The sequence below is a fragment of the Leptonychotes weddellii genome, chromosome 3, assembly GCF_054177405.1.
Source record: "Leptonychotes weddellii isolate Sample4059 chromosome 3, ASM5417740v2, whole genome shotgun sequence".
Classification (NCBI taxonomy): Eukaryota; Metazoa; Chordata; class Mammalia; order Carnivora; family Phocidae; genus Leptonychotes; species Leptonychotes weddellii.
Genome location: NC_138371.1, coordinates 134,362,237 through 134,386,200, shown reverse-complemented (window position 1 = coordinate 134,386,200; position 23,964 = coordinate 134,362,237). Strand labels below are relative to the sequence as shown.

At 37.8% G+C, this 23,964-nt stretch overlaps 1 protein-coding gene across 5 annotated transcripts in view; it reads left to right on the top strand.

Annotated features, from left to right (window-relative positions):
* The window catches only part of DIAPH3 (diaphanous related formin 3), a 485,199-nt gene that overhangs the window by 192,069 nt on the left and 269,166 nt on the right, over positions 1-23,964 (top strand). For all 5 annotated transcript variants that reach the window (XM_081815005.1, XM_081815002.1, XM_081815001.1 and 2 more), the window contains one exon: positions 20,501-20,596. In XM_081815005.1, the coding sequence (XP_081671131.1) occupies positions 20,501-20,596 (96 nt within the window). The remainder of the gene's footprint in view (positions 1-20,500; positions 20,597-23,964) is intronic.

The following is a 23,964-nucleotide window of genomic DNA, read 5'->3' as shown; positions in this document are numbered from 1 at the left end:
TATCATAGGTTGGCAAAGCTTTCCTGTTTAGGTACACATAGTAAATATTTCGGTCCCTATGGGCCATATGCTCTTCGTTACAGCTGCTCCGTGATTGCGCTGCTACAGGGCAGAAGCAGCTACATACTCTGTGTAAGCTAATGGCCATAGCTGTGCTCCAGTAATCGTTCATTTACAAAAACAGGTGGCTTAGCTATGGTTGGGGGTCATGGGGCTAGAGTTCAGTGAGCACTGGGTTATATTATTGAGGTTTTATTTCAGATTATAGTATTAAATTATAGTGGATCCCAATGTGGATTATGTGATTTCCTTTGACAATTACCACTAACTGGAAGTAGGACTGGAGAAATAACTGTTGTATTTACTTAGGTTTGGCAATTCACCTCACAGACATTTGTGACTAAATGTCATGGAAGTAAGATGGAGAAAGTGTATAGTAGCAACTACCTGAAGAAGTTTGATTGGAAAGTCTAAGCTGGGTGGTGGGAGAAATAAAGGTAGGGGGATGTCAAAAGGAAACTAGTTAAAGTACAAAAACTAGAGATTATATGAATTTTAAGAGCATTTTCTCCATGTAGTGGGAAAATATGGAGTTTTAAGTACTGTATCTTAGAATAAAGACCCTTCAGGAATTGGTCTAATTCTAGAGAGTCAAATAGTTGTATAGCCAGAATGCTGGAATAAAATAATGGAAATAGAAGCAAGACTCTGATATAAAAAAAAAAAACAATGAAAAGCTTCATTTTTGGAATCATCAAAAGCTTCATTTTGGAATGCCTGGTTGGAATCCTGTCTCTGATTTTTTTTTTAATTTGGATGAATTCGCAGTCTTTTTCAGGTTAATTTTCTCATCTGAAAAGAAGTTAATAGCTACTCACAATATTAAGAGACCATTCTACTGAATGCCTAGCATGATACCTGACTCACATTACTTCATAAATGGCAACTCTTATTATTGGTTCACAAACTTGGCCCCCTGTTCACAGAGGGCAAGGAGAGACCACAGAAGGAGGCAAACCATTCCAGATTGGTAGGTGGCAGGTTTAAAAAGCAAGGAAACTTAACTTATAAGACATGTTTTGGGCCGCTGCAAGATGAGTACATGTCTGCACCTATCCATCAAATCTTAAAAAATTTATGTAGAGGCTTTAACTGGGTTCAGTCATGTATATGTCTGGATGGTCTCAATAAAACCCTGCTCTCTCAAGGCTATGTTCTTGGAACAGCTCCCACTGTGGGAACAGTAGTCAGAGCATACATTCCTTTTTTTTTTTTTTTTTTTAAAGATTTTATTTATTTATTTGAGAGAGAGAATGAGAGAGAGAGAGCATGAGAGGGGGGAGGGCCAGAGGGAGAAGCAGACTCCCTGCCGAGCAGGGAGCCCGATGCGGGACTCCATCCCGGGACTCCAGGATCATGACCTGAGCCGAAGGCAGTCGCTTAACCAACTGAGCCACCCAGGTGCCCCAGAGCATACATTCCAAGGACAGCAGGTGAGGAGTCTCCAGTTGCCTGGGTCAAGCTCAAGGATCAACTGGTGATCATGTCCTCTTGATTACCTTTTCCAACAATTATACTAATTTCATTTGTATTGCTTTATGGCAAAGAAGAAGAGTAGCTGTTATGAATCAGACATTTGGACTGGATATTCTCTAAGTTCCCTTCCATAGCTAGGCCTCCTTTTTAAATGATATTTAAAGCTTCTTCAGTGATATTAATTTGAATTCATCTTTAAGACCTAGTAATCAGTGCCGCTTTTTGGAATAGTAATGAACTTACAAGATTTAATACAAAACAACTGTTAGAAAGGGTAAAATGTTCCCTTCCCTCTTGGTGGTCTTTAAATTAGATCATAAGTTTAGATCATGTCTGACTATACTACATCAAAATGACTGTTTCCATTCATGAAATGGTACAGTAACTGGGGTCAGTGCTTGTCATTGGTTTATATCAAAATAGTGAAGCATTAAGAGAATCAGGCAGTGAGCCATGCTGAGTTAAAGTTAGAGGGGATTGCTGTTCTTACTGACATTTTCCTAACTTTTTTTTTTTGAAAACGATTGAACATGAGCATATGACTCTTTATACTAATTGTAATGCATTACTGTACCCCATAATCTATGAGAGTGTTCACCTCTGCACTCTGCCTGTCCAGCTGTTGTCTTGAACAATTATCAGCGAGTTGTTATTCCGGTATGAGCTGTGTCCTGCTCGAAAGTGGGATAAAAAAAAGTTAATGAGCATGCATGAATGTTGGTTGATGAAGGTTAAGTGCTTGCAGATATGCTCTCTGCATTCCTCCCTGTGAATGTTCAGATGGAGGCAATGGGTTCTGATGAGGGATTACAAACAAATGGTGCTGATTGACAGTTCTTGATTTGACATTAAAATGGTATCCAAAGGCAAATTCTGTGTTTCCACTGAATAATAGACACAGTGTTGTTGACCCCTGGTGCAGCTCTTACACTTCATCATCAGTTTTATTTTACAATTTTCTTTCCTTCTGTTGTACCAGATTTTCAAATTCTCTCATTTCATATTACACATTTTAAAGCTGTGCCTGGTGATGGGGGTGTAGTTTAAAAAGAAACACTAGCATGTCCATTATGTACTTAGGTTTTTAGAATAATAACTTTTCAATTTTAAGTATGACCAAATTAAAATAGTATCTACAATAGCTATTCAAGCTGATAAGCATGGTCCAGTACTCATCAGCAATATATTCTTTTTCTCTTTGTGTCTGTTTGCATGTATTTTTAAATGATGACCCAAGTGCTTTTCCAGCATTTGTTATTTGTATGCTAATTAAAATTAGCTGCATATATATTCTTTAAAAATTTTTGGAGTTGATTTTTGCGAACATGGCATTTCCCATGCTATATATCGAACTTCAAGTAGTTGTTTGTTTTAAAGAAATGTCCATGCAAGGAACAGTATTAAATAGTCTTGATGAGGCTTTTTTTCTCATCATTGTATCCATTATAAATAATCCAGAACTTGTTCCAGCTGGAAGTTGTGCATTATAAAGTGTAAGATGTTACACAAATGTTTTTTTTTTTTTTAAGATTTTATTTATTTATTTGAGAGAGAATGAGAGACAGAGAGCACGAGAGGGAAGAGGGTCAGAGGGAGAAGCATACCCCCCGCTGAGCAGGGAGCCCGATGTGGGACTCGATCCCGGGACTCCAGGATCATGACCTGAGCCGAAGGCAGTCACTTAACCAACTGAGCCACCTAGGCGCCCCACAAATGTTTGTTTTTAACCAATTTTAGCTGAAAGGACAACACAGAGGGATCATAGTGCTTTGCATCTTGTAATGGAAGTAGAAAAAATAGGAATGTTGGTTAAATAAACATAGAATTGTAAAGTTAGTATGGTCTATAGTAATCATTTTATCATTTAATGAAAATTGTGATGGCTGAACACAGGATTAAAACCTTTGCTAGTAAAACCATCGTTGATCATGTTTGGGTGATGTATCACTCAAATATTTTCTGTATGTGTCCTGTGGAGACAGCACCCAGTAATTCAGTGCCTATTTAGGAGATTTTAACAATATGCCAGAGTGTTCTCTGTTTTTTATGTGAGTGTATTTTTAATAGGTGAAGCTTGCTATGTAAAATTTAATTTATACGGTTTTTCCTGATAAAATGAATCATTATAGAAAATACTGCTGCATTAACTCTGAAGTCTGAAGGAAGCAGGACAGGAATACCCACCTGTATCTCTTGGCACTGGTTCCCACATCTATTCTGTAGATCGATATTCCTCGGTAGAAGAGGGCCTCCTTATCTCCTAGCCCAGCAGCTTTGTGCTTATGGACTTTTTCTCCTCGGAGCTCCGTAATCCCTATTGTATTAAGTGCTTAAGACTTAGTGCTCGTATGGCTTTTTTTTCTGTCAGCAAGTGAAATTGGATATACAAATCATACTCCCTCAAGGCTAGCTACTTCTTAATGCTATGCCTAGGATTGCAGTTATCCGCTGTCAGTCAGCAAGCAGAGGCTCTGGTTTTGGTTATTGAATCAGTCATGGCAAATCATGTAGCCCAGCCAGTCAGCCAAATGACACATATCGGATGCCCCTCCTATGAAAGGTACTGTCCTAGCTCCTGGGATGCCGTGCTGAGCAAGACAAAATTCTTGCCTTCTTGTAGTGTATTTTCAAATGGAGAGGATAGAAAATAAATAGGTAGAAAAAAATAACCACAGTTTTTTGAACGTCCTGTGAAAATAATAAGCAAGTTACAGTGATAGGTGCTAGATGGACGAGGCTGGTCACTGAAGGCCTCTGAGGTCCTGACATTTAATTGGAGACCTGAAGGGGAATTAAGAATTCACCAGGCAAGCAAGGAATTGAGGGACAAGCTCTACAGATGTGGGAAAGAGCATGTTCAAAGTCCCTTAGGTTGGAAAGAATGTGTAATCTAGAATCCTTCAGAAGCTCATTGTGGCTAGAGCATATTATGTGAGGAGCAAAAATGGCAGGAGATGGGGTTTGAGGTCTGGATTGTGTGGAAAAGCTTCAGGCAAACATTTGAGTTGTTTGGGAGGGTGCATGTGGTTTATGAAAGCAGGAAGGAAAGGAGAAGGCTAATCCTACAGAAGGAATCGTCACGTCAGAGGAAGATTTGACACACTGTTGTGGTGGACCGCTGGCCCAGGGCATAGGACCGTAGAAGGCATTGCTGGCCTGCAGGGTGTGGTGGTGGGTGATGTTTCGAGGCTATGAAGTGGCCTGCTATGAGCCTAGAATGACTGATACTAAGGACAGGTTCTTTCAAGATGCTTTGCCTATCTCCTTTCTAAAAGGTGGTATAAAGGACGATAGCCCCCTTTTTTCTTTTTAAAAATTTTATTTAAATTCTGTTAATTAACATATATTATTGGTTTCAGAGGTAGAGGTCAGTGATTCATCAGTCTTCTGTAACACGCAGTGCTCATTACATCATGTGCCCTTCTCAATGTCCATCACCCAGTTACCCCAACCCCCCCCCCCGCAACCCTCAGTTTGTTTTCTATGATTAAGAGTCTCATGGTTTCTCTCCCTCTCTGATTTCGTTTTGTTTTATTTTGTCCTCTCTTCCCCTATGATCCGTTTTTTCTTAAATTCCACGTACGAGTGATATCATATGATAATCGTCTTTCTCTGATTGACTTATTTTGCTTAGCGTAATACCCTTTAGGTTCCATCCACGTCATTGCAAATGGCAAGATCTCATTTTTTGATGGCTGAAGCCCCCTTTTTTCCTAACGCACAAGAAAGTTATTTGAAACAAGTTAGTGTTAAACATAGTGGTTTTTGACTCAACTATGCATTAACAATAATAAAGATGTATTTCAATAAACTTTCAAAATCCCATTGCATATAAGGCATGCATGACAGTAGAAATCAGCTCCCCTCTCCAAATTCTGTCATTGGAATTCTGCTTCCCTGGGACAGTTGGTTTGCCTCGTATCTCAGAGATGCACTAAGAGTTCATGTGTGATGATAATTCTTGAAATAAACCTTTCTGTACTTCAACTGCCTTGTGCGGAATGAGACTGGAAAAGACCAAAGCTCTTCCCTTTTGGATTTATGTTTTTACTAAGATTTTTTTCAACATTCTCAAAAAACTTAGAACTGTATTTAGGGGCGCCTGGGTGGCTCAGATGGTTAAGCGTCTGCCTTCGGCTTAGGTCATGATCCCAGGGTCCTGGGATTGAGCCCCATGTCTGGCTCCTGGCTTGGCTGGGAGCCTGCTTCTCCCTCTCCCTCTCCCCTGCTCATGCGCGCTCTCTCTCTCTCTCTCTCTCTCTCTGTATCTCTGTCTCAAATGAATAAATAAAATCTTTAAAAATTTTTTTTAAAAATTCACATATTTACATATAGAAAGTGACTCTTCAGAGAGAGAGGAAAGAGATGCATCCTAATCCTATCTCCTATTCAGCTTTCAAGGCCCACACCTCAAACCGCTTATTTCATGAAGATTTTCCTGACTAGTCTAGCCAGATCTATATTTTGCTTCTTTGAACCTCCTCCATGCGACTTCTCCCTTTATTGGTCTCATTTGTTTCAGTCATTCAAAAATTTACTAATTTCTCAATAAACTCTTCTAGTGGGCTTCTGATGGGTTAGCTTTCAAAAGACCCCTTTAAAATGTTTCGCTTTATATAAATGATTCTACTATTGTATCATTTTCATCTTTGCACCTATTGCTGCTCCAGTTTTAATTGAAATTCTTTAAGGACAGGATTATGTTTTCCTTTTCTCTATCCTTCCTTGGATGTCTCAGTGCCTTGTGAATGAGTGAGTGAATGAAACTGCTTAAAATGGTCTTTGCGGTGACAAAGAAGCCTTTCCTTGGAGGAGCTCTGTATTGACAACTATTGAAATTCTAGTTCTTTTCATTGCTCTAACAGGGCTTTCATTGCCCTGGGTGTCCTCCTTCCAAAAATGGAGTTTGGTACAGTGAGAATAGCCTAGAATCGAGAATCTGGTTTTTAGTCTTGAATCTGCTACTAGGTAGTTCTTTGGCCTTGGAGAGGGCAGTTTTCCAGGCCGCAGTTACATATCTATAAAATGAGTGTTCACTTTAGTTTAATATTTGGGATTTTTTAGAACTACTTATCTTCATTAAAATGAAGAACTAAGCTACCAAAATAAACTTTGGGAAAACCACTTTAAAATCCATGTATCCTGACTCAGTAGAGGAAGAACTATAATAATGGTGGTAAGCTTGATCACATTTCTTTTCTTAAAAGGGAATGAGATTATCACTTAGGTATGCTACAGTGTAGATGCAACAAATGCTTATATACATATGGAAAAATAAATTGCAAAGATGTTTACTGTAATAAATTGATGGCAAAAATTTAGAAACACCTTAAGTAATGAAATAGGGAAAATAGTTAATTATGGTAAAATAGGGTACGTGGGTGACGTACTGTGAAGCTCTTTCAAAGAATGTGGTTGATCCATACATAAGAACATGGAAAAATATCCAGTGTTTATTGCTTTATCAAATAATAAAATGTAAAACAATATATATGGTATAAGCTTATTTGATTAAAAAGGAAAAAAAAAAAAACCCTAAACCGTATATTTATATACATGTATATACATCTGTTGGTGTTTACATAGGCACTTATATATTTGTATTTATATTTTATGTGTAGCCTTTTAGAAGACTACCAGCAGTAGCTTTAGTTACTAGTAACTGTTGTTACCAGTTTTTTTTTGGAGGAATATTTACAATAACATGTAGTAAGGTAAAGGAAACTTTGCTTTATTGTTTGAATCATTTTACAGTGATGTTTAAAAATTCTTTTTCCTAGAAAACATTTTCAGCATAATAGGACAATTAGCTGGACTATTATGCTTCGTTTTTGTTTTTTTTTAAACTCTGTTTTATATGTTTAACTAGAAAGTAAAAGGTGACTTTGCCTTACTCGATGTAAATGAATCTCAGAAATTGTAACAAGATATGTGAGTCATTTGTTTGATTTTTAAACAGTCACCGCTTAGAAATGACCTTAGCTTTCCAAAGTGCGAGAAGTTTTTGTCAGGTATATTACATACACAGAGTTCCATTAATTCAGTAAACTGCATTCAGAAAGCAGTATATTCGATAGTTAATTATTCCAAATGGTGCCAGTGATCAGAAGGGACACCCATTTGTAATGCAGAGAATCTGTGTAATGGTTATCCTGAAGAATGTTTGCTCAAGTGTGAGGATAGAAGTAATTGATGAAGTGCAAGTTGCATATATCTTCCTCAGGCTTTAGGAGGAGCAGCTTGTGAAAAGCTGAGAAAGCATTGTGAGTATTCAAGTAACTAAGAGGGCTAAGTATAGGAATAAGAGTTTAAATTTTAAATCATTTGATGTCAAGTATTCTATAAGTCAATAGAAATGTGTGTGTTATAGGTTATGTTCCTTTTGGGCAGTATTTATGTATACATGTTGAGAAGAGTTCTTGCAGTCCTCACTGACTTTGTAAAATTTGGAATAGAATATTTGCTGCTAGTATAGATATTTTTTTCCTCCTAGAATTGCAGGAGAATTTATCCAATGTGTATTTCTCTATTATTTGAAAAGTCTAATGTACTATAGCCCCAATTTCTGAAAAGAGCATGTCCTCTGACCCATTAGCATCCTCACATCTCCCATCCACCTCTTACGGAGCAAGATAGCCTTGTGGGCAGGTGCACTCACTGCCTCTGCGTGCCTGCTGTGTCCCGCACTCGCTTTCCAGAACTTGTGGCGCCTTGGCTGAAGGCCATTCTTCCTACGGAGACCCAGACAAGAAGTGGGGGCACAAACACCCTCTGCTCTCAGGTTTCCAAACCCTGTTCCGTCATCTTTTACCTCAGATACCTTTCTCCCACAGCCCATTCCTATCTGTGGGAGGAGGAAGGGAGCACAGCCTGTATGGCTGGGTCTAAATTCTGATCCTTTTGCCTCTGGTCTTCTCCAAGTTTTCTCTTGGTCTTCCCTGTGCCTGAGACTCTGTCCTTACCTTCTCTTCTGCATCTTTCCTTTGTAGTGTGGACAGTGGGATCCCGTCCTGTTTTAAAAGAAAACATTGTGAGCTCGTTTAAACATATTCTCCCTGTAAGTACCCAGCTCTTGAATTGAACCACATAGCTTTCAAGACCATTGTCTCAGTGTAGATACTAACAGAAACCTAATTTTACACTTGGTGTTGAGGAATGACGTCTTACTCTAAGCGTTATCTTTCCCCCAGAGGAAATAAAGGCCATTGATCCTGAAATGGCAAGGCTATGGGGAAAATCTCCAGATAGGGGAAAAAAAAAAAAATTTCAGTTATCATTTCCAATTATTGTCTGGCTCTACTTTCTCTGCAGGGTGGAATGAATCTTAGTCATTCTGCCTTTAATTCCATTCAGCTCACATGTCCTCACATTTGTAGTTTCTGCTGATGGGCCAGATAGGCTCTGAATGGCCAGGATGATCAAATTTCCAGAGCAGAAAAAGCTCAAAAACGGGAGTCTAGAGTCCTGATGTCCGTTTGCCAGACTCTTCACTACTCTCTGCTTCAGTTTTCTTACTGTAAAATCTTTATTAGGTGATATTTTACTATTCATTTTAATGGAGAAAGGATTTGAAACTTTAAGAAATTCAAGTAATCATTTGAAATATGGATTCCATGTTTCTTGGGTAAACAAGTAAAATAATAAGAATAGTGATATGATTTATTAAAACATTTTAAAGTTTCAGAGTTTTGACATGGACCAGAGTCCCCAATTAATGGGTGTTCCTAGATATCAAAAATGTTCTTAGTATTTCATTCCGTGTTCTGCATTGGCTTGTTGGTTTATATATCTTTTGAACATTAATTTTTACTGTCTGACATTTTCATGAAGCATTTAAACCAGAGATAGTTTTTAATTAGTAAGATTGGGTAGTTTACAGTAAGGGATATTTCGTTTCCTGTAAAGATTGTTCTCTACTAAGATGTTAATGCTTCTCTGCTCAAGTGTCAGGTGGCCCAACATAATGTGAAGTAATTGAGTTTAAAGTGAGATTTTCTAATAAGATTTAAGCTACTGCACTCCCATTAATGAAGAGTTTCTTCCCTTTTCCTTTCACGGAATGGTTCTGTTAAGTACTTTCTTCTTTCTCATAGCATATTTGGTTAGTGTGCTCAGGATACGATGTTTTTGTGAGGCATCCTGGAAGATACTGGAAAATGATGGTTTTATTAAAAACCTGTAACTTTAAATATGGACATTAGGAAGGAGGTGGAAATGTTGCTTATCTTAAATTCTTAGGAGTTTTTATGGGAGTTTTGGGGATTATAAAACATCAGGGCATTTCCAAATCCTGTCTTGGTTCAGCCTTCCTTTTTCTTTGGTAAGGTATCTGTATAGGGATCCACCACAAAGAAGATAAAGCACCATTTATTGTTAACATGGTTGTCTGCAGGTACTAAAGGCCTAAGGCTGGCTCTTTCTCTAGAACCCAGTGTGATAGTTTCTCCACGTGCCCGCTGCTTATGTGGGGCAAAGACCAAGGAGATGAGAGGGTTGGTTTCAGTGCTGGAAAATGTCAAGTTCTCCTGTCTGTGCCAGCTCTTGAGGAGGGAAGGAAATAAAAGATGAGAGGGCCACACTCCATGCTGAACCTTTTAAACTGGAGGTGTAAGAAGAGGGGGGAGAGAGGAGCTAAGATCTGCCTTCCATGTCAAAGACTACCCTTGCTTCCTCGCTTATCCTCCGTAATGACAATGGTTGACCTGGGGTGCCATAGTCTTAGAAATCTGAGAGCCGGGCTGTGACATTGGAGAAACTGGAAATGTGATTAGGTTCTTGAGACCCTGGGTTGCCCAAGAAGCAAAGTCCTTGCACGATTTGGAGAGATAGTCCAGAGTGAGGTAGGAGAGGAAGGATTCTTCTGGAGCTGCATTTTCTGGGCCATCACGTGAGCAGTCAAACCAGTGTCCATGTTTCGAGGTGCACTGTACCATAAAGAAGCACCATCTCTGTCTTTGAGCAGCTCTTGGGAAAGACCACACACATTTTAAATGATCCTAGTTTGATCTGGTTTGAGAATTTGAGGGTCACTTAAGATTTATTGTCTTTTCATTAAAAAAAAAAATCACCTAATCCCTACATACATTTTTAAATCAAAAAGAGGTCAAACTCACATTATTATAAAAGAAAGTGGTTTGAAATCCAGCCTTACTTTTTTCTATTTTTTTTATGGTTAATTAACATAAAATGTTATCACTTAAAGCACATTTAAGTCTGCAGTTCTTTGGCATTATGTACATTCATATTGCTACATAACCATCACCACGGTTCCCTCTCCAGAGCTTTTTTATCTTCCCCTGCTGACACTCTGTACCCACTAAACACCAGCTCCCCATTCCCTTCTCGCCCATACTTCCCTAATCATAGTCTATACAAACCCCACTAGTCCTCCCTTAACCACTTCCCTATAGTTGGAAGGTACATGAGGGACATTTGGGTTGCATATAGGAAAGGTGGTACACTGGAAAAGAGGTCTGAACATGAGCTGAGAGTTTTGTATGACTATGTAGGATCTACACAGTATGAGATCTAGCTTGAAGGGATGATAATATAGATACATAAGTATCAAAAGCCCAGATTAAAAAAAAAATCATTGTAAATTCAAGTGGTTGTGGGATAGAAAAGAGCACAGGCTAGTTGATTCTAGAAAACAGACTAGTCAGATAATGGAACTCGGGCTAGGTAGACCAATTGGAGACCAGAATGATCTGGAATACTAGCTGGGAGCATCCTTGATCACAGAGGAATAAAGATTTAATAACTGAGACATTGGGGAAATGAATTTTTACCTGAGCTATCAGAGATAGGAACAGGATATCAGAGGGACAGGATAACTACTTATCAGAAAGGCTGTGTAATAAATGTTGAATTGAACAAATACCTAGGTATTGTTTCTACCTCCTTCTCTTTTACACGTGCACACACACACGCAAACACTTTGAAGTATTTTTTGATCAGAGATGATGTGTATACTCCTTTCCTAGGGCAATGTTAAGCCCATAGTTGGAGACAAGTCTTTGTTCTTGTGGTTAGGGATGGGGTAACAACTTTATTTTTCTAATACTAAAACAAATGTTAATGTGAGATATGCAGTGACATTCCATATTCTGATTAGTTTTTTGCAAAAATACAAGATCCTGAAGACTACAGGCATGCTGTCATTGAGTCTAATTAAGATCATTGTAAAATTCTGCTGCTTACACCTGAGATTCTTTCTCATTATTTTGAAATAATGGTCATTTTTATGTCTGATCACATTTCTTCTCTCAAGGTTTAGATACTCACTCTGGCCATTTTGATAAAATTCTTTGTTTTCCCCATCCTCTGACACACCAGGGATGGTCTGCTCACAGTTTAGTATGACATTGCTTATCTGTTAGTTAAGACAATTTATTGTTACTTTTTCTATTCCTAAATTGCTTAGCACTGTGTGTACAAATACTAATAAGTTGGTTTATTAAGTCTTTCCATTCTACAGCATGCTAGATATCCTGAATTACCTGTGTCCTCATTTGGATTTAATCCTCCTTTTAAATTAGGCTTGTACACTGAATTCTCATTCTTTATATAATAGGTTTTCCCCCCTTTAGTATATTCTCTTGTGTATGCATTAGTATGCCGTGCATTAACTTTTTGAGTCTTTGCTCTGTAATTTCTTTTAGCAGAGATGTATTTTTACTTTCTAATATCAGCTGAGGATATATGGGAATAGGTTGGACTGGCAAAAACAATAGTTAGTAGAAAAATTATGTATTATGAGTATATGTATTATTCCATGACTGGAAAACAGCAACATCAAGAATAATTCCTAGGGGGCAGTTGCTTACAGTGGAGGGATTTTGAGGATACGTAATAAAAAAACTGAGATGTTTTTATGAATTGTGGTGAGCCAAGGAAGATCATGTGACAATAGGCCTCAGTGTTTTTTTGGGCTGAATTTGTAACTCTTTCTTGAATCTTTTATTTTCTTCCCTGATACCTTTGGTCCAATTTACTCAAAGCTCATCTCGATTTGTAACTTAATTATAACATTTAACACCAACATATACATGACAGTCAATAGATCTAACTGACTCTGTTATTTTTCTCCCCGGTGCATGGCTTGTTAAGTTAAACATTTTGTTGAATACACGAACTTGAAAGATACTGATATTTTCTTTGGTTTGAGCTCCTGTATTTCTGTTATCTCAATCTTGGTTAAGAAGGGGTGTTTACATAGGGACCTCAAGAATGTGGTTCTTTTAGTTTGTGGTGCAAATAACTTTGAGATGAGCAGAATTGCTAATTTCTGTGTTTGCAAGTGTCCTTAGAAATGGAGCAGTTTTTATAACATTCCTTGATCGGTTTATTATTGTATATGGGAATAAAGGGAGGGGATACTTTTAGGTCAACTATGTAGAGATCCTTATAGTTTTGAAGTGTATTTTTCAAGTTTTTTTTATAGACTATATTCCCCATACCTTAGTGATCCTCTTGTACATGTAGTAATGGTTAAAAAAAATTTTAAAAGATAAAACTCTAATTAAAGATTTATGAAATAATGAAATTCTCCCTGTCCATGGAAGGCTTGAGTTGTAGAGAAAAGTCCTTGAAGACTATTTGTTTTGTGACATTGGTTAGAAATAGAATGCCTTATAAAGAGAAATATGCATTTGTTTGCTACACTTTTGATGATTGCTGTAGTTGAAATAATCTATTCCACAAAATTTTAGCGTGGTAGCCACTCTTCTCATTCTTAGCCTGAAATTGCCAGGCAGGCATCTCTTTGCTAGTAAAATGCTCTGATTAGTTATGGCAGTCATATATTAATATTTGAATAGAAAGATAGCCTATCTGTTTCTTCTCTGTTTATTTTCTGTGTAGTTAGGTACATAGTCATTTATTTATGTGCCTAGAAATACTAAAACTGGGTTTGACAGATCAGATATGACTAAAGCTATTTATACAATTGTGGTTTTCAATACCAAAGCATTTACTTTGACATTTTGCCAAGGGGGTATTGTCAACTTAAAAAATAATTCATTCCAAGTTTTCACTTTCTTCTATGTATTCCGTATCTTCTGCCTTCAAGCTGCCTAAATCTTCTTTGTAAAATATTCTATCACAGCTACCAGTAGTAGTAATTCTCAGAAATCTATTTTCCTTTCCCAGCCATTAGATTATTCTCAAATTCTTTTTTTTTTTTTTTAAAGATTTTATTTATTTATTTGAGACAGAGAGAATGAGAGAGATAGAGAGCACATGAGAGGGGGGAGGGTCAGAGGGAGAAGCAGGCTCCCTGCCGAGCAGGGAGCCCGATGCGGGACTCGATCCCAGGACTCCAGGATCATGACCTGAGCCGAAGGCATTCGCTCAACCAACTGAGCCACCCAGGCGCTCCTAGATTATTCTCAAATTCTGACCCTTTAGATTTCCAGGTATATTCCTTTCACAGTGTATTGCTGGATAACTGAAGCACAGTTAACCACCACTTGAAGAGAGGTAGTGATGGGTGAAATTAAGAATTCCCTTTGGAGCTATACATTTTCCCATAGCGTTAAATCCTGCTCACTGTGCTCAAGAAACCAAACATCTCTCTCTTTCTTCCCCTGGATCCATTCACCTCCCCACTTTCTCTCTCAGTGAACATGTACCACGAGGGAAAATTCTATCAAGTGTCAATGCAAAGCTTGAGGAGTTACCTTTCTCTTACGTGCTGGGTTGCAGATCACTTTCCTCACGTGGACTCCCCGCCCCAAAGGCTGCTCTTGGCTGTGGTGTGGTGATCAGTGTCCTTTTCTGGGTGGGTGGGGGGCGGTCACCACCTCACCCTTTGTGTGGCTGTGGGCAAGTAACTCATAAACCTCTGTGCTTAATCTTCCTCATCAGTAGAATGAAGTGTTTAAACTTCAGAGATGGTTCTTCTAGAATCTGGACCCTATAAAATCCTGATACTCTTTGTTAGCCTCTTAGAACCTCAACAGTTAGAAAGCTAGAAGAAAAACAAGTGCAATTAACACAAAGAATTTCTAGTTTAGGGGTGTCTTCCTGCCCCTGCCTTTTACCTTATGTGAAGATTGTGCTAGGCCTCCGTTGTCATTTCCTAAGTACATGATATATGCTTGCTTTATTTCTGTAGGTGAGATGATTTTATTGGCTTCTCTCAGTGTCATAGAGAATGCTTATTTAATCTGGTACACTTCCTTTTATCCTCTCAAGGCTAGTGTAATCTAATGAACAAAGGCAATTTATTGTGAACATCTAACATGTAAAATTTAATAGCATTTGTGCCAAATGAATACCAGAAAAAAATTGAAATGTGTAGTATTTTAAAAACATACTGACATGAGATACGTTTAACCAGGAAGCGCCAATAAAAATAGAATAAACAGTTATTAGTAGCATTCATTGATTTAGAATATCCCATTATGGAAAGAGAAAACGGTTACTGCCTTTTGTGCCTCCACTAGCCACTTACACATTTAGGACTGTGTATTCTAGAATTTTTTGCAATGGTGAAATAATGTATGATAGAATATGTGGGCTCTTACTCCTGAAAAAAGTCACATTTTTAATCAATCTGATTAGAGCATAATGGAAAATGAACTGGATTAAACTGTATAACCATGTACCATGGAATTATGATTTTTAATGGAAAATTTAGTATGAAAGCAAAGATTTTGAAAGGAGATTCTTTATATAATTTTGCTGCTATATTTGAAACTTTGAAAATAGAAAAAGAATAAAGAGAAAATGTAATTAAAAAAGACTTTTTCAGTTCATGGCTCTTGGCAACATAGAAAGTTTTGTCATCTTTGACTTCATTCTGACATAAAACCCTCATAAAATGCGGCATATGCTGTGTTAGTGATCAGAACCGTTTTTGAACAGTATTAATCTTCTGTTGGAAAAATGCCGTCTTACACAGCATCTCTAGGAAATAAGATTAAACACAGGCCTCTAATGGCAAAAAAGCTAGATCCCAAGTGTAGATGGCACTAATAGTCTGACTTTATGATTCAGAGTTTCATCTTGAGAAAATTTAGTCTTTTAGTGAAAGTGTATTTTATAATAGCCTTAGAAAAAGAGCTCTACCAGTGGATGGGATGAGTCCAAAATGTCCTCGGTTGGCTCACAAACTGCAGTTAGGCCTTCTGATTCTTTTTTTTTTTTTTTAAGATTTTATTTATTTGTGAGAGAGAGAATGAGAGACAGAGAGCATGAGAGGGAGGAGGGTCAGAGGGAGAAGCAGACTCCCTGCTGAGCAGGGAGCCTGATGTGGGACTCGATCCAAGGACTTCAGGATCATGACCTGAGCCAAAGGCAGTCGCTTAACCAACTGAGCCACCCAGGCGCCCAGGCCTTCTGATTCTTGTCTCTTATTTCCCTGTTACCGTGGAGCCTGAGGGAAGGTTACAGGAAGGTAATTATTGTCCTATTTCCTTTTCACAACTCCTCTTAGAGGGCCAGTGTTCCAAGGTCCTAGATGAGGGATGTAAGCCACAGTGGGGTTCAGTGGTGGGTATGTGGTGGGGCTGGGCATGCAGGACCTGGTTGGAGATGCCCAGCCTGAGTTGCCTGCAGGACCCTACACTCTGTCTTGGGTAGTAGCTCACAGAAATGACATCACCACAGGTAAATGAATAGGATTTTGTGTATGAACTTCATTTCCATTAAATATCCTCATTTGTTCATATTCCTCTTGAATGCATGTTTATTGTTGCTGCCAACATTTGGGTCCTGTTTTATCAGGACCTTTGCATAAACATTTTCACTGGTATTACACTGATTTTAGGCAGTCTGTTATCTGTCTGGCTTCATTTTTTTTTTTTTCATTTTCACTTTTTATTATTTTTCCATGTTGAAGATTTTATCCAAATCAGTCTTATTTGGCTAATAGAGTGATTATCTGATTTCTACTGTGTGTGTGTGTGTGTGTGTGTTTTAATCCTATTATCTCAGAAAACTTTGCTGCTTCTTATCCCTTTATCCATATTCTGCTCACTATTTCAGTTCCATCTTTTTCCAACCACCCTTTGACTATATGGTAACAGAGAAGAGAGGAGAAAAACCGTAACTTCATTGCATTATGGGTATGCTGATAACATTAAACTCAGACTCTAATTTGTCACTTTTATGAAAAGGCAGAATTAGTTAAAATCATTTCAGCCTTGATTTGGAGGTAGAACTGGTCAAGATTACTTGGTTATCCATACCCCCCCTTTTTTTTTTATGTGACGCCTAATATATTCCAAAACTAGTGGAAAGAATATTGGAGAGAAAGTCTTGTGATGACTCTTTTATCAGATCCGTTGCCTGAAGTTACTTGCCCTAGCATTCTTTTTCTCATTGTGATTATGAGGATAGCAGTAGTGTGAGTGATGATGAGAATTATGTGAGCAAGTGAAACAGAATGTGTTCAGTGGAATGCCTAGGAGATGGGCAGAGCATGTTGCTTAAAATTAAAGGTTACTAGTTTCTTTGACTTTTTTCTTTAGATAGGCTAGAACATATTTCAGAATGTCAAAGGATATTGGTGTTGAGAAATGAACTGATTAAAAAAATCTGGCCTTTTTTTTTTTTTGCAGATAAAGATAAGAAAAATGTACATTTTCTAAAAAGTAGAGGGTTGCCATTTGGTCAGGTTAAGGAAAGGAAGTCCACTACCATAATTTTTATTAGCCTTCATCTGAAAGCTTTAACTGATAGATAGGAGGTTTAAGTACTAGGAATAAGGTGACAAACGTGTCACTTTTTGCTGGTTCCTGGAAGATCTAGGACAGTGAGTGGAATAACCGGTAGGATAGGTACTTGTATCTCCATATTCCAGATTACTCTTTTCCACCTTGGTACATACAGTTGCCTCTTACGTGTGATTGTGTGGATGTGCCAGGGCTGCTCAAACAGAACGTGTTTAAAACTGGACTGTTCAAACCTGTTTCTCATTTGTTGCTGAATTAGATAAGCACCATACCATCATCATCTGCTGGGTTTAGGTTGCCCCGAGTGCCCTTTCTTTCTCCTTTGGTCTGCAGCTTCATACATACAAACATACACCCCACCGGTATTTACTGAATACCTGCGAGGTGTGTTCCAGGCCTTACTTTGGGGTGCTAAGGATATAATGATGAACAACGTATCTACATTTAACAGACTTGTTTTGTAATGGGGGGAGAAAGATAATTTATAGTATGTGAGGAGTAGGTGCTTTGGAGGCAAAAAAAGGGGCAGAATGATGGTGTTAGGGAATACTGAGTGAGGACTGCTGTTCCATGTAAGGCAGTAAAGGAAAGCTCTTCCATTAATGTTGCTCAGGAGTCTTTGGCTGCCCTGTGGTACAGAGACAGCAAATGGTCAAGCCAGGAAGTGGGAGATGTGTTAGAAAGCAGTTGTGATGCAGGTGAGAAAGGATGGTGGGCTTGAGAAGAGGAAAAGTAGGAGCCAGGGGGATGGGGAGGAGTGCTTAGCTCAGGGAAATGTTGGAGTTAGAGCTGCCTGGATTGCTGGGTGGATTGGCTATGATTTTGAGGGAAATAGTAGGAAACAGGATGACGTCAAGCTCTTTGAGCTCAGCAAGTGCAACAAGAGCATTCCCATTTTTGGTTTTGTTTTTATTTTTGTTTTTGAGATGAAGAAAACTGCTGGAAGAGCAGGTGTGGAGGGGTGTGTGTGTTTGGCTTTGGGCATGTTAAGTTGAAGGTGCCCTTTAGACATCCGAGCAGAGATGTTGAGAGGAGGCCCTTGGGTATTCAATCTGGAATTTAGGAGGCAGATGTGGGCTGGATTCTACTTTTGGAAATCATCCCTTCTTTTCATCCCAGTGGCTGCTGCTGTAGATGAGGGCACCATATATTGTCCTTTGGATTTCTGTAACGCCCTCTGTCCTGACCTTCTCCCATTTTACTTTTGCCACTCTTTGACTTCACTTTGAAAAGCCTGAGTTTTTTCTAAAATTCAATTCTTTTGATGTCTGTCTCGTACTTAAACCTTGGTGGCTTCTCATTGCTTGGAGGATAAAATCCAGACTTCTTAACCTGGCTTAAAAGGTCTTGCATGATGTGGTATCTGCTTATTTTCTGGTGTCCTTCACTTCCACACAATATTCTCTGCTCTTGTTATTCTCACTTCTTTCTGTGCCCTTCAAGTTCTTGCACCATGAAACCTTCAAACACTATCCTTCTGTTGTCTGATTCTTCCTCCTACCACCCCAAAACCTTCTCTCATACCTAACTCCTTTCCTCTTCCAAGCTTTTGATTAGGTATCATTTATTACATGAAGACTGTCGCTGTTAAGAATGGGTTATGGGATTCTTATCAAAACACTGCAGACTTATTTATGTATTATAGTTGACATTTGCTTCGCATTCACCGCTATTGGTCTTTAATTCTGTGAGGCCAGGATGTCTCTGTTTTGTCTAACGTTGTATCTGTATTGCCTAGCACAGTCCCTTTTAATGGGTGCTTAATATTCATTTGAATGAAAGAATAAGTAAAGTTGCTGATTATAAAACATGTATGCAAAATTCAACAAAGTTTCTATATTCCAGCAGTAACTAGTTACAAAGTACAGTGGAAAGGGTAGAATTAACCAATCTCTCCGCCTCCCATCCCCATACTTAAGAGTATAATTTAGATATACTTAGGACACCTAACACTAACAGTGAATGTACGGGTTGCCTACAAAGAACACTGCGCTAAGTTGAATGATTATAAACACATGTCATGTTGATGACTGGGAATTTTGAAAATTGTCAACATACCAAATCTTGAATTTATTTACAAATGTCTCATGAGTCAAATACAATTCAAATGAATTTTATTTCTGGAACTTTTGCATTACTCTAAAGTTCATGTGGAAAAATAAATGAGAAAAGGGAAGAAAGTTTAGAAGGGGAAGAAAAATAATTTGGACATTCAATTAAGATGTAGTACTTAGAACAGTGGAACAGAATTAGAAGCCAGAAAAACAAGTATAGGATAAAAGTGTAATATAGAAGCAGTTGAGAAAGATGACTATTAATAAAATGATAGAGGTAATTACTTAATAAGTATTTTGAAAAATATAGAAGTTGATCCCTGTCTCACATTATGTACCAAAACATGTAATTATATTAGTCTTTTTTTGATATAATGTAATTATAATGTGCCATCTTATATGTATGAAGATGCTTTTGGCAGCTATTTTCCCCAATAGTAGTGATTTATTTGTACATATCTAAAACCTTTGCTCCATTATTTTTTGTTATCAAGATCCTGATTTTGTAAGATGACTGGCTTTGACCAGAAGTGCCATCTGTGGACACAAAGGAGAGGGAAGTTGATAGGATCACTATTGGTTCCAGCTCTTAACCTTGACTGTCCTATACCTTGTTGTAAGGACAGGTCATAGATTGATGTTTAGCATGATACATTTATTCTCTTATTTTTTACTAAGAATAGGGAGGTTAGATGCATTTGTTGCTTCTGAAACCCTCAGATAAAATAAGCTAAATATCAAATTTTGACTGTTTTCAAAGATTTGGAAACCAAATTATAAACCACCTACTCTTCCAGTTTAGTAGGAGCTATATTTTTAAATAAGGGTGGTCTCTCAGACATAAAATAGCTGTGTGTGTGTGATTGCTTAGCATTCTTAGAGCTAACTTCTTAACCTACTTTAAGTGTAAGTATATTCATTTCTGTAATTGTGTCCCATATACTGTTCAAATGAACTAAGTGTTCTCATTCTTGTACCCAGTGGTATTGGTTTCCATAATGCACATCAGTTTTGTTTTTGCTGTCAGACCTTCAAGTATCTACTCAGTTTTTCTAGCGTAAGAACCACTAGTGCCTATCTAAAACAGTCTAGGTCTTGGGATATCTATTACTTTTATAACCATGTTATTTAAGAGAATAGTATCTTTTTTAGATTCTTTGATAATAGTTCACAACCTGTCCTTTTGCTGCTGAATGCCTGACTGACGTGGGTCTATCCTTGGTTTTACAGAGAGAAGAGAAGAGGAAGATTTTGAAGAGAAGAAAGCTATTAAGAAAAAAATTAAAGAGCTTAAATTTTTAGATTCTAAAATTGCCCAGAACCTTTGTACGTATGAAATTTCAATACTATCACATTAGTAAAACACTGGAGGTGGTTCCTGTAAATTATTTCATTTTCTTTATGACTTGTTTTTCATTTTTTTATTTTATTATTTGCATAATAACTTCAAAGATAATTCCTTCCCTTTAGGCAATTTATGGGTTAAATTCTTCAAAAACGTATTAGAAAATAAAGCTAAGGAAAGTATTTAGAATGAAAATATGTCTTCTATAACGGGAAAAAAAAGCTACCCTTTGTCTAAGTATATAAATAACGAGTTAAGAAATTTAGGTGATGACATCATATTTTAAAAAGTGATAACGGATTATTTCTTTTATACCTCCGAATCTCTATTATTTTTGATACTTGATCACACACAAAAGAGGTTGGAATATTAATGGAAATTAGGATGATGAGTAAAATGAATTCCATTATCCCATCTGAGCAATTGAAAGCCTTTCCTCAAAAGTAATGACTGGAAATATTTTACATTTAATTACCGTTACAGGAGCTAAATACTTAGTATTGAATTGTCTCCCTGACTGAATTACTAGGAGGAGAAGAGAGCAAAGAGTTTTGCTTCTAACTCCTTTCTAACTGCAACTTGAATGCATCAAAGATAGTTTGCTTGGAACCGAGATAATACCATGTGTATAGATCACTTGCTAATGTTGTGATAGGAATCCAGTGTGGAGAATCAAGGGTCATGGGAAGTTAACATGGCTTCTAGTCTGCCTTTCCATTGCTACATGCCTCAAGAGAGCTTTTAGCAAGTATTGGGAACAAAAATTCTTTGGTAAGAGGCTAAAGATCCATGCTATGGATTAGAGAAGAAATTCTGTCGGAGGCAGTAAGTGTAAAGGACAGAGTTGACATTCCTTCTGTGCAGGTTGAGACCTCCATCCTTTCCTGCTTGCTATGACAGAGGGCCACCCCTTGTCTGCGTTGTGGATGCGCCATGATCCCCATGGACAGTGTGTAGATATTAACGTGATTGGCCAAGATATTACTCTCTTTGTGGGCAGAAGTTGATTGCACATCCCTATGCTCTTGAAGGTAGATGTCGCCATGTGACTTCTTGGGCCAATGACAGTGTAAGTGGAGATGAGGTAGCTTTCACATGGAAGCATTTATTGCTGGTGTGAGAAACTCCAGTGCTCTTTCCCCTGCACCCAGGATGGCCGGTCAAAGTGGTGTCCATCACCCTGATGTGAAGATTGTGTCAGGGCTCTTTCTGATGTGTAATGGACATGTAGTCTGAATTATAAATGCTTTGTGGATGTGTATGTGTGTGCGAGCTTAGACTAAGATTTTGGGGACTGTTACATGATACAGGTATTTCAGGGAATTTTTGCCTTTAAAGGAACATTGATTTCAAAGCATTATTAACTTAGATAATGTCAAAAAGTTCTATTCTCTGTGATCTAAAAGAGAGTTTTTCTTGAAAAGTGTCCATGTCTTGGTGTTACTGATTCCTAGGCTTAACTCTAAACAGCCTCATTAGGGGTCCTGAAGAAATACCATTTTATTTATTTACCTAAAGTTTTTATTTATTCATTTGAGAGAGCAAGAGAGTGTGTGCACATGAGCAGGGGCAGAGGGAGAGGGACAGGCCGACTCCCGTGGAGTAGAGCCATAGGACCCTCAGATCATGACCTGAGCCAAAGTCAAATGCTTAACCAACTGAGCCACCCAGGCACCCCAAGAAGTAGCATTTTTAATAGAATTCTTTTCAGATGGGTCAGCCATGATAAGTTGGTATAAATATTCATCTCAAAGTTGAATAGTTGAATTTGGTATTATTTATATGTAATAGAACATGTGCTAAATGATATTTCAAATGTAATAATGGCTAATAATTACTGATTACCTTTATAATCTAGTTCTGTATTTGGCCCTTTAATCTCTACTACAACCCTATCACATAGGTAGTAAGTAGCATGACGTTACGGATGGGTATAGCAGTTCAGTGACTTGAAGAAGATTGCTTATTTTGAAAATGGTCAGTAGATATAGGTTATACTATTCCTGTTTAGAGATAACAAAATCATATTATACAGAGGATATTAGTTTTTTGTTGTTATTGTTTTAGCTAGAGGATATATATCCATCCAATTAATTGTAAACACGTTTTAAAGTATAAGATCGAAAAGTCCAGAATTTAAACCATGTCGTATTATGATGTAATCCATTTCTGGATTCTTCTTGACCTCTTTGATTGTAGCAAGTGTTACGATTTAAGCTTTAAGAAACTTTAGCAACCTATAATCTTGACCGTAATTATAGTCTGATTCACAGCTTGTTTTTGTCTGTGAAATTCAGTCTTTTGAGATACTGAATTCTGAAAAGAGTCTTGTGATAGTGACAAGACTCTCTGTTGTCACTTGGAAATCAGATACTTTCTCTTAGATTTCTCTTAACTGAAATATTTGATAGAATTTTGAGCAAAGGATCTAAAATATACTCCTTTATTTACCTATTGATTCAAGGGTGTTTTAGGTTCTCCCTGTATTTGAGGTCATAAAGGGTTTGGCAGAGACCCTGGGCTCAGCCTAAAAGGTAGAATTCTAGCCACTCCAGCTCAAGAGATGCCTTAGGAGTTGTACAAGGATCATATGCTTTACCAGATTTTTGGAGTATTAGAGCTCTAAAGGGAGGAACCCTGGAATCTATGAATTAATGTAAAGGTTTAAATATTTATAAGTTCCCTTGAAGAAAACATGTGTGACTGGTTCCAAAATCTGCACACGTTACACTTCTTCACTGAACTCAGAACTGCCCACTGGGAGCTATATAATCACATTTTGAAGGATAAGATGCATGTTAGTAAAAATATTCACTTTAATGGGTCTTTTGGAGGCTTTAAATGAGTATCTCATATTCTCAGTAACTTTTTTTTTTTTTAAAGATTTTATTTATTTATTTGAGAGAGAGAGAATGAGAGACAAAGAGCATGAGAGGGAGGAGGGTCAGAGGGAGAAGCAGACTCCCTGCCGAGCAGGGAGCCCGATGCGGGACTCGATCCAGGGACTCCAGGATCATGACCTGAGCCGAAGGCAGTCGCTTAACCAACTGAGCCACCCAGGTGCCCTCTCAGTAACTTTTAATTTGTTTTTTTAAGGTCTAGGTTTGTCTTCTGAATTGTGTGTTATGCGCTAGGCCATTTTCAACTCTTCTTTTTTTTTTTTTACCCTTTGAGCAAATGTTTTCCTAAAACCTTATTCATAAGCTATAAAAACAACATAGTTCAGTCTTTATAAATATAGGTATTTGATGTGCATGTTATTTTATTTTTTATTTTTATTTTTTTTTAAAGATTTTATTTATTTGACAGAGAGAGACACAGCGAGAGAGGGAACACAAGCAGGGGGAGT